Source organism: Tyto alba, unplaced genomic scaffold, assembly GCF_018691265.1.
Source record: "Tyto alba isolate M040663 unplaced genomic scaffold, T.alba_DEE_v4.0 Super-Scaffold_30, whole genome shotgun sequence".
NCBI classification, from domain to species: domain Eukaryota; kingdom Metazoa; phylum Chordata; class Aves; order Strigiformes; family Tytonidae; genus Tyto; species Tyto alba.
Window position 1 is genome coordinate 832,114 of NW_024881305.1, and position 15,897 is coordinate 848,010.

At 45.2% G+C, this 15,897-nt stretch overlaps 1 protein-coding gene and 1 long non-coding RNA gene across 2 annotated transcripts in view; one reads left to right on the top strand and one right to left on the bottom strand.

Moving 5' to 3' along the window:
- Positions 1 to 2,207: 2,207 nt before the first annotated feature.
- Positions 2,208 to 4,541, bottom strand: LOC116963914. The gene is made up of 2 exons (XR_004408468.2): positions 4,216 to 4,541; positions 2,208 to 2,448 (listed from the first exon to the last, which is right to left on the bottom strand). It is a non-coding gene; the product is annotated as an uncharacterized LOC116963914 (long non-coding RNA).
- Positions 3,127 to 15,897, top strand: part of KDM5B (lysine demethylase 5B) — a 58,378-nt gene continuing 45,607 nt past the window's right edge. The window contains exon 1 of the mRNA XM_042800040.1: positions 3,127 to 3,837. Within this exon, the coding sequence (XP_042655974.1) occupies positions 3,700 to 3,837 (138 nt within the window). The 5' untranslated portion in view covers positions 3,127 to 3,699. The remainder of the gene's footprint in view (positions 3,838 to 15,897) is intronic.

A 15,897-nucleotide genomic window follows, 5' to 3' on the forward strand; every position in this document is an offset into this window, starting at 1 on the left:
TCAAAGTTACCAAGTATCAGACTGAATTAATGGTGACTTAACTGGAATTACTCTGGTCAAACTGGTACCCAGTCTTTGTCGGAAAAGGGTGGTCTAAGATAGCATGAGCATGTACATAAAGGGGGGGAAAAATTAATCTTTTCTTTTGCAGTGTCTGTGTCAGATATCTAAACGCAAGCAAGTTAGTAAAGGCTTTATGAATGAGATGCTCCAGACAGATGATGGTTAGTGCAGAAGAGCGAAGGGGAGGCTTGCACTAGTAGGGAAGTTCACAGCATGGTTCCTGCCTGAGAGAACACAAGATAGGTTTATCTAAATATCCCTACAGGTTGATGGGACTTGCAGCAAATGGTATGTGAAGAAAGATGTGCTAAACAGTCTGTAAAGGGACACTCAGCTGTGAAGTTTTCTGGATGGATGCTCTATACAGAGCTCACAGCTAGGCACAGGACTAGGCACAACTGAGTGAGGGTGGAGGACTTGCTAAGGAAAAAATCCCTGACTTAATGAAGAGTACTTGGCTTCAGTTAGAAACCTTGACACTCCTTGCCTTGGGCCAACCTGATGCCTTATTTCTTGATGTCTCTGCTAGGTCACTGCCAGGATAGCAGCTGCTGTGTCTCTTGGGTATAACACTGAACTGCAGCAAATGAGGAAATTCTGCTCACTGGGAACAGATGTAACAGGCTTGAAGAAAGCCTATCTAATAAAAGGTTTTAATTAACGACAGTCAGCTGAGCCATGAAGAGGGAATGTCTGCATTCTCATTCCAACTGAGTGAAATCTGCTTTCCTTTCTGCAGCTTGTGCTTCTGCAATACTTGGGGAATTCATCACAGAATCCAGAGCCATTGATTTCTAAGCCAGACAGTATTGTGCCACGTTAATCCCCTGAATACAACAAATACTTTGCAGATGTCACAGCAGAAGGAAGATACAAGAAAAGGCAGTGTGCAAAAGTACACGTTGGTGTTCAAGCATTTGCATTAGCAGGTAGCAAGGTGGAAAGACAAGTACGATGCCTGATGGGGTATACAGACCCTCCAGGGCTTACTACTTACCTTAAATCTCCATTTTACCCAGACCTGAGTTGCCCTGCCTTCCCTTCAAGGCACCTGCTTTTTATCCTTGGGTCATCTCTTGATCTCCCTGCTCTGATCTTTGTAGCAAGTTTAGTTGGTTTTTTTGGTTGTTTTTTTTTTTTTTTTTTATTCCTGCATCATAACTTCCCAGGTAGACCTGTCTTGAGTGTTTTTCCATCAGAGTCCCATAGGAGGCCTTTGCATGTGACTGTATCAGCAAAAATGGCCCTGCTAAGCATGGTGCTTCCAGCTCTGACGGAACAAGTCCTCAGGGAGTCATTACCAAAAAGACTTCATTTGCTGTCCACCGCAGACCACTGGTGTTTAAGCATCCTTGAAACTCTTGGGGAAACTGTCAGACCCGGAGTCACAAAAGTAGTGTTGCTTGAAGTATTCTCTGTGTCAGAGACCCTCGAGTTTTGGATGTGATGCAGGGCAGCTAATCAAAGGTGATGAAGCAGCTTAGTTTTCTCTCCAGATTGTGGTATCAGGTGATTTATAATGGAGGTTCCCTCAGTGTAAAATGAAACCATAAAACAGGTACAGTATAGTGTATTTTACATCAATGGCTTAAGATTTCTGTCTAAACTCGATACTGCTTTTGCACACAGGAGTGAGTTCACTGACTTGTCAGCTGTAGATAAAATTCAGCAAAGGAAATGGCAGGAGTCTCTTCCCAGAGCTTGAGCAAGTCTGAGGTGCTCCCGCTGGCCAAGGTCTCCCCAGGGCTGAGCCTGGCTGTCGCCCCAGAGACTGCTCAGGGTGTGACTTAGGGGACCAGCGTGTCCCTGCCAGGGTAAGCCTTTCAGAGCACTCAACTCTTGGTGCTGACACCCAGGGCTGGCCTCGGAGCTGGCACCTTCCCTGGCCCATCAGGTGGGTGCTGCTGGGCGCGGAGCGGGCTCTTCCTTTCGGGTGGCAGTGCTGGGCGGGCAGCCCCTGCCGTTCCAGCCCTGCTCCAGCGGGTTTGCGGCGGGGAAGGCTCCACTGATGACGGCTTGGAGTGGAGGAGCCCTTCCTTTGCCACTGCCCACACAAATACACTCTACAAAGGCCGTTTCCATTTTTTTTTTTTACCCCTTCCAGTTCTCCGTGAGAAGGTTCATCATCTTAAGCTGGCAGTGAATGCTTTGTACACATTTTTATTGATTCTAAGAGCAAGCAGGAGTTCAGATAGCTGACAACTTCCTCTTTGGCCTAAACATTTCACGTGGGAAGTGTTCATCCGCGGCAGGGGAGCAACTGGCTGAAGCGGAGTTGATGTGACGGGTTTGTCCTGCGCTTGCGAACAGCAGCAGCTCTGAGCGGCCCCGGCTGGCAGCTCTGCCCTTGCCGGGGGGCGTGGGGGCGCTTGGCGTTTTCAACCCCTACATTAATTCAAAATTTTGTGTAAGTGGAGTTTTATTAAAAATTTCAAAACGAGCGCTGTGTGCTCATCTTAAAAAGTTAAAAGTTGTGATTTCCCCCCCCCCCCTTTTAATTCTAGGCTGTAGCGGCGCAAAGGTTTGCTTCCCCCTGGCGCAATGTGCCGGCAGGGTTACCCGCGGCCGCCGCGGGCCGGTAAAGGGCGGCGGGGCCGCCGTGGGCCTCTCGGTTCAGCGGGGACGCGAGTGGGCGCGGGGAGGGGGAGGGGGCGGAGCCGGCCACGCACGTGCGCTACGTGCGGCGCCTGCTCTGCGGCGGGGCCGCCCCTCCCCCCGGTCGGGGGGGGGGGGGGGAGGGGCGGGGGAGGCCCCTCCCGAGACGCCCCGGTAAGGCGGGGGAGCGTTATCCCCGTTAACGGTCCCCCCCCGCGATTGGAGGTGGGGGAGGGCTGCCCGTGGGCCCCCGGGCGGCGGGAGAACAATGGGTGTCCGTTCCCCCCGCTCTCCCCCGTGAGGCGCGAAACAAAGGGGCCGGGCCGGGGCCGCCAGGGGCTCGCGGCGGCCGGGCCCAGACAATGCGGCCGCGCGGAGCCGCACGGCCCCGCCCCGCTTGTGACGCGGTCGCGGCGCCGCCAATGGCGGTGGGCGGAGAGGCTCTTTAAAAAAAGAAGCGCCGGCCGGCGGCGGCTGTCAGCTGTGGCGGATCCCTCCGCGCATGTAAACAGAGCCGTGGCGCCGTCGGCGGCCCCTGTGCCGCTCGCCCGGGGCGGCGGGGGTGGCGCGGGGCCTTCCCCGAACCGGCGGTGCTGGGGAGAGCGGCCGCGAGCGGGGCCGCCGCGCCTGAGGGCGAGGGGAGCCTGCCGGGCCTCGGTCGCCGCCGCGCCGAGCCCAGGCACCGGCCGCAGCGTCCCCGCGCTGGGCTGAGCAGAGGGGGCTGCGGCCCTCCGTGAGGGGAACCGCCGGCTCTCCGCCCCCCCCCCCCTCAGCCCTGCCCCGGTGACACCGGGGCCCGGCTCAGCCGCCCCCTCACAAAGGCGCGTGACGGGGCGGGGCGGCCGCCGCCCCCTCCCCCCGCCCAGGCCGGGGCGGACTCTTTTTCTCTCGCGCTCCAGCTCTTCACCCCCCCCGCCCCCCCCCCCCCCCCAACCACCCGCTCCCCCCCTCCCGGCGGAGGCGCACGGCCCGTTCCAGCGGCGCTCGGCGGCCCCGCGGCTGTTGAAGGATTGTTTGGCGGCGACGGCCCCGGCCCGGGCCATGGCCGAGTTCCTGCCCCCGCCCGAGTGCCCCGTCTTCGAGCCCAGCTGGGAGGAGTTCGCCGACCCCTTCGCCTTCATCCACAAGATCCGGCCCATCGCCGAGCAGACCGGCATCTGCAAGGTGCGGCCGCCGCCGGTGAGTGCCCGCATGGCGCCGCCGGGGAACGGCCTTTGTGTGGCGGCCCCGGCCCGGCCCGCCCGCCCCTTTCCCCCCCCCCAGCCCCGCGCTACCCGAGGCCGGCGGCCACTCCACTCGGGGCCGCGCAGGTGACCCCCGGGCAGGTGGGGCCGCCCCCCACGCCCCCCCCTCCGCCGCTCTGAAGTTTCAACCCCCTCCCCTCCCAACCCCGGGCCGGGGCCGCGGGGCCGGAGGGCGCCCGCCCGCCAAAGTCGCTCCCAAGTGCCGGGAGTTGGCCAGAGCGGGCGGCGGGTGCGAGCGGGGCAGCGGCTGACCCGGCCCCGCCAGCCTCGGCCTCCCTCCCTGCCCCCCGCGCCTCAGTCCCCCCAAAGTTACAAGTTGGCCGGAGCCCCGCGCCGGGCGGCAGCGGGGGGCGAGCGGTCCCGGTGCGGAGCCCCGGAGGAGGCAGCTGCCTGGGTGTTGCCCTCCATGTTGGCATTGTGGTGGTGGAGGGCTGTGGGGACCTCTCCTCGCCCGCTCCTGGCTCCGCCGCGGCCTCCCCCCGGCCCTGCCCCCGCTCTGGCTCGGCGTTAACACAGGTAACTGTTTCCTCAAGTTGAACAACACCAAAGTCTGCAGCTGTGAGTTTGGCTGGTGTCTCTGCGAGCTGAAATCCTAGACAGACATGGCCACCATTTTAGAATGCAATACACAGTGGGAAGAGTAGTATGCCTTCATCTTCATCATCATCATCTCGACCGATGGTGAACTAAGCTCGAAATTGGGGTGCAAATTCTGATTTCCTTTTGCTGGTCGACTCAATTTGCTGAGAAATATGGCGAAGGTCTTAGAACCATAGTTTGTGTAGTCAGAATTGTTAGTTTGCCTAAAGGGATAAACAATCGTGCTGGTGAGGAGAGGGGCTTCTTAGAGTGAAAATCTAATTAACAGTGGTTCATGATTCATCTTTATTTTGAGTGAATTGTTCTTTGTAAGTGAAGGGTGGTGCAAGTCTGGGGTGGTGCAGCTGGCTTGAGGTAGGTAACATGACGGCAACAACTATAAAGCTGAACAGCAACTAGGAGCCTTAAATCTCATCCAGCAAGAGGTGAAGGTGACAAAACATTTCTGCAGACTTAAGTTTTGCGAGTGAGACTCTGAGTTCAAAGAAATAAATGTTCAGAAACACATGCTCCTCAGTTTCATGTTTTGATCGTTGCTGGGACTCCTGTTGGTAACCATCCTTTTCCTTCCGAATTAAAATAGAAGTAACTCACTGTGTTACTGTCTGAAATGATAGAAATGTTTGGAGCAGATTGAATAATGTGAATCTCATCGGAGAGGAGGATGTTTATATTCTGTGGAAGAAGAAGAGTGCCAGTTTGCAGTGATATGAACGCACACAAGAACACTCTTGAATTTATATCTGGGTAGAATATGCCAGTGCCCCTTTTCATGCAGTGTTGCCAAATGCTGACATAGTTAAAGGGGGTAAGATGGTTTTCTTTATACAGTCAATGCTGAACTTATGTAATATTTTTGAGTCGAATAGGCTTTTTGGGTTGTATATTGTCAACAGTATTTCAGCAACTGTAAGCAGAACAGATTTTTTTATGAAGGGATTTTCTTTTGTGATTTGTTTTAAAACTCATCTGTGTTTCTTGGCTGCTTGTGTAAAAAGCCAAACCCCTATAATAAAGGCTCCTTGTAAGCTCTATTATCTGTTAGAGTCTCATAAATGAATAGCTCTCCTTAAGAGTGAATTACTTATTACAACTGCATTTTCAGCATGCTCCTGTCTTCACTTACCAAAGAGCTAATATTTGTCTGTGTTTATGGTCATATGTTTCACTGAACACATTTAGAAGTAGGATGAAAATAGTTGGTGCTGCTGAGGGCTGAACACCTAATCGTTGTACGGAGCCTGGCTTTCATGAGAGCTTAGCTACCATGGCTCTCTTCTACCCTAGATAATTACTTGGGTGGCTTGTGCAAGTGCAGTTGTCTGTTCTCCGGCCTGGAGCATAGAGGGAGCTCTTCCAAATCTGCCAGAAAAGGCCTTGGAGGTGACGTAGTTCCTGGCCTTCCTCCTGAAAACAGGAGACGCAATGAATATTCGGTTATTGTTCTTCGCTGTGTAATCAAGTGGTTTATAATACCATGAGCTACAAACTATACTGACTTTTTTCACAAAATTATTTATGTTCCAACCAAGTGCATTGTCTAGCGGCAGCTAAGGTTTGAAATCTTAATGCATCCAAATGAATCTTTTGACTGCGTTCTTAGCCCAGTTATGTGCTGGTAAGCAGGTAGGCAGGACCGTGAACTGTCAGGATTTGTGCCGAAAAAGGAATTAAAAATTTGATTGTTGGGCTTGTGCTATTTTAGCTTAAACTCTGCTGGATAATTTTCAGCAGATGAATTCGTGCTTTTGTATCTGAACTGCAGTATGGGATAATTTTGTGTGAGACTGGTGGTGCCTGACTGCAGCTTCACAATTTGTTCATCAAGAAGTCCTCACTCCTGAGCTAGCTTTGATGTTTCAGCACCAGACTATGAAGATGAGATCTCCCTGTTCTCTAAAGGACCAGAGTCATCTTCTGCTCTGGCACCTTTCTGCTGGTATTAGCGGGGCACAAGGTAAGCTTGTAGAAAACCACATCTGTGGTGGCTTCTCTTGTGTGGCAGGTTTCAAGGACAGTGAACTGTTTTGTGAGGGGAATATTGAGGCATCAGACATACTGTAGACATCTGGGTGGAAGGTAATGGATTCTGGGTGATTGTCGCATATTCATGGGATGAAAGAACATCCGAGAATATAACAGGAGGTATAATTTCTGCATAGCAGTTTCCAGTTGAGAACTGAAAAGAAGCTTTCTTCCTCTTCAGTCCGGTTCAATTTGTTCCAGTCATCACTGATGACTTAGTTTTGCTCTTATTTGGGTGATTCTGGGATACTGCAGTGACTGTCTTGTAGAGGGTGCAACAATAACCATATTCATTGACACTGTTTTATATGGAACAGCAGAGCGAAGGCTTTTTGTCAACAGTTTTGAGCATAAATAGACAGTCCCACTGGCAGCAAAATGTTCAGATGAGATACGGGGCTTTGCCAGAGGTGGTTGCTTCTGGTAGTTAATCTGCTACGTAAATTAGAGATGCTTTGACTCTTTGCAGCTGAACTGAAGGTGGGGAGCTAGATGCAGAAAAGTGGATGGTGTTAGTCCCTCACATGCAGTGTTGTAGTCAGAATTTTCTTCTATGAACTGGAAACAACCTTTATTAGGACTTCTTTGTTTAAACAGTAATCTGGAATAGTGTTTTATTCTGAAACCTGGCATGTCAAGTGGTGGTCTTACATTTTGGCAGATTTTTATGATAGCTCTGCAAATTATTGCGGGCATTTAGAAGAATGAAATAAAATATTTCTTGAGAATGGTATCACTGTTATTTGAAGTAGATAGTTAATAGTAATTAATGAAAGCAAACAGTCTAACAAATTTGAAGTCTAGCTTCAAGAATAAAAGGTAAAATGTAAAGTGTATGATACCACTTCTGCTCCAAGTTTTTCTTGAACGGACTCTTCCTTCCGTTTCGTTGTGTAGTTGCTTTACTGCCATGAAGAAATAGCTAATAAAAATTACATAAGCCTTGCTTACAATATTAACTTGTTTCAAAATATACAATATTGTACAATATACTAGAAACATTTTAATTTTCACATGGCCAAACATGAAAATTGAGAAAATCCAGGCTAAATTTCATTGCTTTTAATAATGTAAATATGAAGTACAGTTAAGGCCTCCAAGTAACCTTAAATCTGCCCTGATAAAACTAAGCATTTTAAAATTAGAAAGTCTGTATTAATATAGCTGAAATCTTGAAGGAATTGATGCTGGAATTATTAAATTATTGACTTGCATCTTTCAGTAAATCCTGGAATACTGGGAAACTTTCAAGAGGACAGTAGGAATTAACTTCTTTATGGGTTTACATTCTCTTTGGGTGCAAGAGTTGTTGACCAGATCTCACTCCAGGGTAGAAGAATGGCTGATACAGTCCTAAATCGGAACTTGAAAGGTGATAGTATGAAATACAATTGTGTGGAAGATGATGTTGCCAAATTACTTCTATTGTTTTCTATGAGACTGTGTATTTGTTTAAGTCAGTTGTGTTGTCATGATCTGAGAGCTATAAATTAATTGAGTGAGTTTCAGTATTCTAATTATTATAATTGTTATTGTGCAAAATTTATAAAATGCTGAAGGAATCACAAATTATTTCAACTATTAATGAGAATTTGTAATGAAGGATAAGTGTCTAATGGTCTTTCAGAACTTCAAGCCAAGGGTATTTAATTTTCATTAAAAGTCTAGAAGAACAAAAGAAATTATTCCATATAGATCACAGTTTTACGGCAGGTAGCTCATTGTTATAGAGGGATCCCGATTGCTTAATAAACAACGGATGTTTTGAAACAGTAATCACTTAAGTAGGACTCAATGTGAGGTTTTACATTTAGGAACAAAGGAGGGTAGGTTAGCCTTAGAGAGGGGAGGATTGTAGAAAAATAACTGTGGATCCTTGTGTAAGTCAGCGTGATGGTAGAATGGATGCTTTGGCTAAACCAGTGAATGCAGCTCTTGAGGTTCTCAGTGGAAAAATAGGATGATTTTACCTCTGTGGTAGCATGAGAGTAGAAAATACTGCATTCAGAATACTGTACTTGTTTGAGAATTTTTTAAAATATTGGAGAACTAGAGATGGTATGGAGAAGTATCAGGAAAGTTCTGCATATGAAAGAATGAATTTTGAAAAAATTGACCTTAACAAAGCTTTGAGGGGTGAAACCTAAAGGCATTGGGCTTCTGAGAACTAAAGCTGCTGCTCCAGGGATGTATTTTTCAGGAGCAATGTTGATTTTAAACAGAGTTTGTTCTGTCTGCTCATTCAGCTGCTTGCTTGATTTGTTTTCATTTCTATGGAGAAAAAGAAAATTCAAAACCAACCCAAACCCCTTAGTTAAAGTATGGACTAAACCCAATTCACTTTGAAGCAACTTTCTTGAGGGCTCTGGCGATTCCCAGACCTGGAGTTGTAAAACATACCACTGCTAAAATAGGAATTAATGCAGAGAATTTTTATACTTTGTCCTAAACAGGAAGTTTATCGTGATGTTCTGTCTGATTTGATAATACACAGAGGCTCAGTCAGTTGATTTTATCAAAAAGAAAACAGAGAGATAACTGAATTATAATACGTAAGTGAGCTTCATAGGGAGAAAATCATAGGTACTGCGTTGTCAGTCTTGATGAGAAACGCTTGAGCCACTGGTTCCTGTTCAGCATAAGCCAGGTTCACTTAAGTTAGGTAACAGGGCCTGCATTTTTAACTGTGAAGGTGATCAACTGTTAGGAAAAAAAACAAAGGGTGGTGGTGGATTTGCCCCTTTCTGGCACTTTGGGATTAAGAGTGGGTGTTTTTTTGGGAAGAGATCTTTCAGTGCTGAGGTTCCTGTTCACATGCTGTCAAATTCTTATAAAGGAAAATCAGGTCACCAAAGCTCATTGCAAAAATTTTTACTTTAATGAAGAATTTGCTGTGTTCAATACAGGGATCATACAGAAAAATTAGGTAAATTCAGAGTAGGTTACTTACTGGTCTCCTCTGATCTTTAATTCTCAGGGAAATATGAAAAAGTAGCATTGTTTTACTAATAGTAGTTGTCATGTGCAGCACTGCTGTGGCCACCAGTGGTGTGGTTTCTGCACTTCAGAAACACTGAAACATTGGAGTGTGCTTAAAGGATGATGATAATATTCTCTCCTTGATTCAGTCTCTTCCAGTGAGGGATTTTCAACACTCTGTTAAGCTATTTGAAAATTTAAGATGAATCAATTTAGTCTGGAACTCTCTATATGGGGCAATAAGTAGCAGCAGGTTTGGGGAGTTTTTGTAGTTCTTTGTTTAATTTCAGATAAACAGTGTCAGTTAGCTAAAAGCTGAAATTATGAGTTTCAGACTAAACGCGACTCCCTTCCCCAGCATTGAAGCTAAAGCTGCCAGCGAATGGAACTAATTTATGCCTGTGTATCTATTAGGATGTGCTTTCTCTCACACCCAGATTACTGGGTTATATCTGGGAACTGCTGGGGGGAGTGCCGTGGACATGTTCGGGAGACCAGGTCGAGTGTTTTTAAAAGCCAGGGACAGCTTCTGGGATCATCCAACCTGCTGTCCTTACATGTGTCTGAGTAAATGCTATTCACTGAGAGTAGGTGCTTTACAAGTGAAAATGAACCCGAGCAGCTTGAACAGAGTGCTGGCAATAGCAGGGCAGTGGAGGGTTGCTGCTGCAGTGGTGGAAACCTCAGGGGAAGCCGCGGGGCAGAGGCAGAGCCCCGGTCAGCTGAGGCTCTGTGGCTGCTGATGGATGGAGCCAGCAGCGTTGTCCATAGCTGGTCTGCTTCTGTTCTGTTAAATTCAGATCTTTCCTTAATTGGAGTTATGATGAGATTAAAATCTAGCTTTGAAAGCTGTTGGTTACAGATCCAAAGAGGGCACACACTGTCTCAAGGGCTGTGATGGGAGAGCTCCAGATACCATCGTCTGCGCTGTCCGTGCGGCTCACCAGTTGGACGCCCTCTGGGAATGGACTGCGGGATCAGACCAAAGGTCTGTCTACAATGTACTGTCTTGAGTGAAGATGGCAGTAGCTTTTGGGGCCTGGTGCCCTTGGACACTGACAGCTGAGTCTGGCCCCAGTACCAATGGATGTTCTGCTTCAAGGTCTAGGTCAGTGCCTCTGAAGTGAATTGGAGATCTTGGATTTGCTGCCAGTGCACTCGCCCCAACACCCCATGCATCTCCAGCTGTTCGTGCAGTGCTGCTGCTACGTGGTTTATTCTTGCCTAGTGCTGCCAGAGCCTTTTTATCTGTTCCTTGCATGCAGTCACCTCCGTAAAGAAAAAACTGATATCTTCTGTATATAAACTCTATTTTTTGTTGATGTTCAAACCTTGTGTATAGTTTCTGTCCTCTACTTTTGAGTTCCAGGACGCAGCTGGCTTGACACTTGAGAATCATCTCCAGTTTATCTGAGCTATTATTTCTCTCCAAGTTTGGAGCTGGCACAGAAACACTGAGATCTAGAGAGGTGATTCCCATTGCAAGCTCATCTTTGGCTGTGGTTCTCAGATAGGAAGAATTTGTGGTTGTGTTTGTTCTCCTTTGCTAGTTTGCAATATGTAATGGAGCCTGGTTTTGTCTTAAATGAGAAACTTCACCAAGCTTACATTATTGAAGATTTCTGCATGTAAGGTATGTTAAGGCACCTGAGGTCCCTTCTTACCAAGGAGGCATTCAGTGTTTTTTGTTGGAAAAACGACCGAGCAAGGATTGTGTCACTGCAAACTGAGTTAGCTGATGATTGGAGTTAGCAACTAATGTTAGCCTTTTAACAGGGTCAGAGAGGGATTAGATCAAAAGGAAGCTTTGCAGATGACCCACTGACATTGCTGGGGCGATAAATGGTGGTGATCATCAGTTTTGCATAGATTCTGCCAGCTGAGTTTCTTTTGAGTGTGTTTTTAATGTAGTCATAAAACCATGAGACTAAAAGGGACCTCCTGAGTCACAAAGTCTGCTCCCTACCTCTTGGAGGCAGCAATCGTGTAACACCTTTGCAAAGGCAAGATCATAGATCTGGAAACAAAGAATGTAGGTCACGCTTGCAGGGTGGGCATCCTGGGAAGCAGTGAATTGCTATAGTTCACTGAATGAATGTGTGTTTCTCTGGCAAGAATTGTAAAGATATTCTGAATCTTACTATGAGACACTGTCTAGCAAAATAATGAAAGTGATGTCTTTTTTGTGTCTGACATTGAAGAGATTGCAACTAAAATGCTACTTGCAGTTTTCAAAATATGTTGGAAAAATAAGAGATGTTTCAGAAAAAAGCCTGAGAAAAATCTTTATTTGTGGGACTGGAAAGCTTGTCTTGTAAAGAGAAGAAAAAAAGATACTTGTTTATTGAAAAATGTCTTGAAACATCGCTTGCAGGAGTCGTTCAGGAATCACTTCTTGGACAGTAAGCAAACAAGATATTTAGTTAAAAATGAGATGACGGTAAGGGCAAAAGAAAAGTTGAAGCTAACTAACTTGTAGAACAGGTTACCAGTGACAGTGGTAATTTCTTGATCACCTAAAATCAAGGGAGTGGGGGTGGTTAAATTTTAATTCGAGTGAATTTGGATGTGGTGCAAGGTTTACCAGCTGAAATTATATGAAGCCTGCCATCCCTGTAACAATGAATCTGGAAGGAAGAATACAGAAATAGTTCTCCTGACCATTTGTAGTTTGCATTACTATTTTGAAATATTAATGTGATTCTTAAGAGTATGCTTTCTGCACAGCTAGATTTGTCTGTAAAGTTTATAGAAAAGTTTGAAATTTTTGCATGGATTTGTGTTCGGGTTTATTCTGCTAAGTCTGGTTAACAAATGCACAGTAATGTAGGCAAATGATTTTGCATGTTTCTTGCAGGCTTCTAACAATCTTGTATGGACAATAGAAAGCAACAAGTAATTTCAGATGGAGAGTCCGGGTAAAAACTTCTGATTTTTTAGGAAATTCAGTTTTTCTTGCTTTCTGCGTATCCTTGACCTTAGTGCTTAGCATGCGGTTGTTGAAAGAATTGATCTTTTTAAACTCTTTTTTTTTTTTTTTTTTTTTTTTTTTTTTTTAAAAGAAGAGGGAAATCCAGACCAGTTGCATTTGTGGACCTTGCAAGCACACACTGGATGGAAATGGATAGTCTCACTGATTTCCCAGACACAAATTGGAGGGAAGTAGACCTGTAGATTTGGTTTGTGTGTGCTCTTCTCTTCCATGGGAAAGCTTGTCATGCAGATCAGCAGCTTTGCAAATTAATGTTGCCACGAAAAAGCTCTCTCTTGTGGTGCTGCAACATTTCCAAGGTTCATAAAGGCATTTTGTTCAAAACAGATGTGTCTTAATACTCCTTTTAATGAACATGACATTTATCTTACTAAGTTGTATTTCAAAATGTATGCAAGCTTTTTGCTGAGTAAATAATATACTTATTAAAGAAGGATTGAAAGCGTCTTGTTTAGGAATGGAGAAACTTGCCATACCCTGGAATATGAGACAATAAATATTATTCCTCTTGGTTATGTCAACTTTGAACAGTTCAGACACTCCAAAATGAACTGTTTGTGACTTCAGAATGAATCAGTGATAGTCAGGGTGGCCCATTTACTACACCTGCTGTAATTTCTCCAAATGGTGAATGGCTATATATCTGTAACTGTGACTAATGTCATATGAAACAGTTTGTGATAAATGAGATGTGCAGTAGTGTGTTTCTAAAGTCAAAAGTCTTTTTATAATAATCTAATACAACATTTCCCTCAGCTCTACATGCTTAAAAATGTCAAAAGCCAGACTAAATCCAGTGTTACCTCTCATTAAGAAGTTCTTGCAATGACTTTCTCCTTGCTAAAAGTTAAACACTTTTAAGGCTGTTAAATTTTTGCTTCTGGTTGATGGACCCATCTGCCTGATAGACTGAAAAGCCGTCTACTGAAAGTCCTGTATTGAATAGATTGAGTTTCCAGAGCTGCTCTTTGTAAAAGAGATGACGTACCATCAAAGTGTTCTGGTGTGTGTAATGTTAATTTAGTATCATTAAACTTAAAAACTGCAAGGTGTAGAAAATACCTGGTGTGGAAGTTTGTGTTGTTTGGAGTTGTCTGCTTTTTCTCATGAACTAGAAAGCTTGTGCATCATTAGAGCAAGAGTCTTTGGGCAAAAAGGAAAGAATTTCCCAAAATGTTTGCCAGTCAGTAATGAGTAGGAGACATATGGAGCTAATCAGCTAATTCTGCAGTAGTATGTTTCAGTACACCATGTTGTGAATGAGGTATTTCCATAAGATAATGCACATAAACGTCTTCATTTGCTTTCATAAATGGAGGGGACAAGATTGCTTCTGTCCTGTCTGAAGAGATGATGCTTTCTAGCAGTGGGTCCTAAGTCTGTATCTGTCCTGGGGACCCTCGTATCTTTCTTTAAGATTGAGCATGAGCTGAAACCTGTGGGAACACGCAGGAATCCTGTTGTGCCCCACTGGCATGCAGGCTTTCCTCTGGGCTCCTCCCTGGGGCACCAGACTCTGTGCCAGGGGACGTGTGGCCCAATCAGACGAGTCTCCTGCACTCTCCTGCTCCTTACTTTGGCTTTACTGATGGTCTGCCAGTACTTTATCTGCAAGCAATAGCCCTGAAGCACAGTGTCAGAGGTAGCGTCGTTGCCTGTGTGAGCTGAATTCTCTTTCCTGTTTTTTTTATTATCGTTTCTTGTCCTCTGCAGATCCTTATTACAGGATCCCGTTTTAGGGTAAAAAATGCCCACCTGGCCACACCCTTGGCTTATTACTTGGCTAAGTGGTCAGTCAGCATTTGCCTCTGTTTTCATTTACTCTCTCAGCCTAAGCAAAGTTCTTAGGATCTTATAGTTCTCCTTTTGGTAAAGTCCCCAGCATGTCCCAGGGGTGTTGTGTCTCATTACTGCTGTGTGTCCTCTCGTGATTTGGTTGCCTGTCTTCTGTCGTTCGTCTTGTGCACAGAGCAAACTTCGAACTTGTGACTAATGATGTAACCAATTGGTTTGTCTTGAAAGTTGGATTTGTTGTGTTGATGTATGACACTTCAAATGTTGCCCTAAATGTTCCCAGTCATGTTTTTCATCTTACAGTTAGAGGGCCGCAAATGATTCATCAGATATCAGAACATTACAAATAAATGTCAAACATTTTCTTTATCATACTTGCTGTTTCCATTACATTTGGTGTTCTGGCCAACAAAAATGTAGGGTTAATTTTACCTAGTTGTTTAAGAGCATGGACACCAGTCTTAGTCCTGTGGTTAAAAATCCAAAAATGACTGAGAAGCATGTCCAGCTGGTTGAGGATTGACCATCATCTTGATAATTTGTCATCTTGATCCCTCTATTGTCATCTAACTTCCAGTTCAAATTTTAATTCCAACCTTGCCAAGTTTTGATGTGCTGAAACTGCCTTGTAGGATCAGAAAACTGTAGAGGTCTGGATGAGTCAACATATGTTTGATAAAATGTGTAGATTGGTGTCCCCTCTATGCTCTTCAGGTTTTCCACACTCTTGATGACTCTTGCATCCTTTCTCTCTAGTTGGGAAAATACCTGATTCTGCAGTGGGCTTCCTCTAGTGACAGGATGGGGTTGTCACAATACAGAATTGAGCCTGGGTGTTGGTATGTAAGATAAATGCTCTGCAAATCCCTTGTGGTTGTTTCTGACACTAGTTTTCATGTTAAGTATGGCTACTAAAATAACAAGTATTCTGCTTATGATACTGGTCTTCCTTCAGTTGACTTCATCTGCAGGTGTTGAGTTAAACGTGGTTTTCGGTTTTTTGGTTTTTTTCTTCTGGTAGAAAGAAAGGTCTTGTCTTACTCCACTATCAGTAGCTCTCATGCATGTTATCTTCATTCCATAATTAGTGATAATAGGATAGCTTTATATGTAATAAATTACTGTCAAGTTTAAATCAAATCTAATTTGGTTCAGAGAAGCTGTGTATTGCCAAACCAACTGCATGTGATAGATGTCAGAGAGATGGAAGAAAAAATTGGTTTATAGTTGTATTTATAAATAACACTACCAGTTGCAGGTATTTTGTCAAAGTAATAATAATCTTTTTTAATTGGTCATATTCCAGCTGTTCCTGAATGTTTGCAGACAAGACATTAAGAAAAGAAGCTTTTATTTCTGTTTTTTAGTGCAGCTGCTGTTTGTTTCGGAGACCTGCATTTATGAGCACTAACTGCTGCATTTGTTCTTCACGAGCATTTAAAGTCCCTGCTATCAAATGTTTGTCTTCCTGATCAAGGCAGGCATTACAGTTTGGACCATGGTTTATGAAACTTTTTTCTGTCTTTTGAGCGGTAACAATACTGTATTTGCTACTATAAGTGATGTCCTGTCTCAGAGTTCTAACTGCGTTTGTCACTCCTGTTT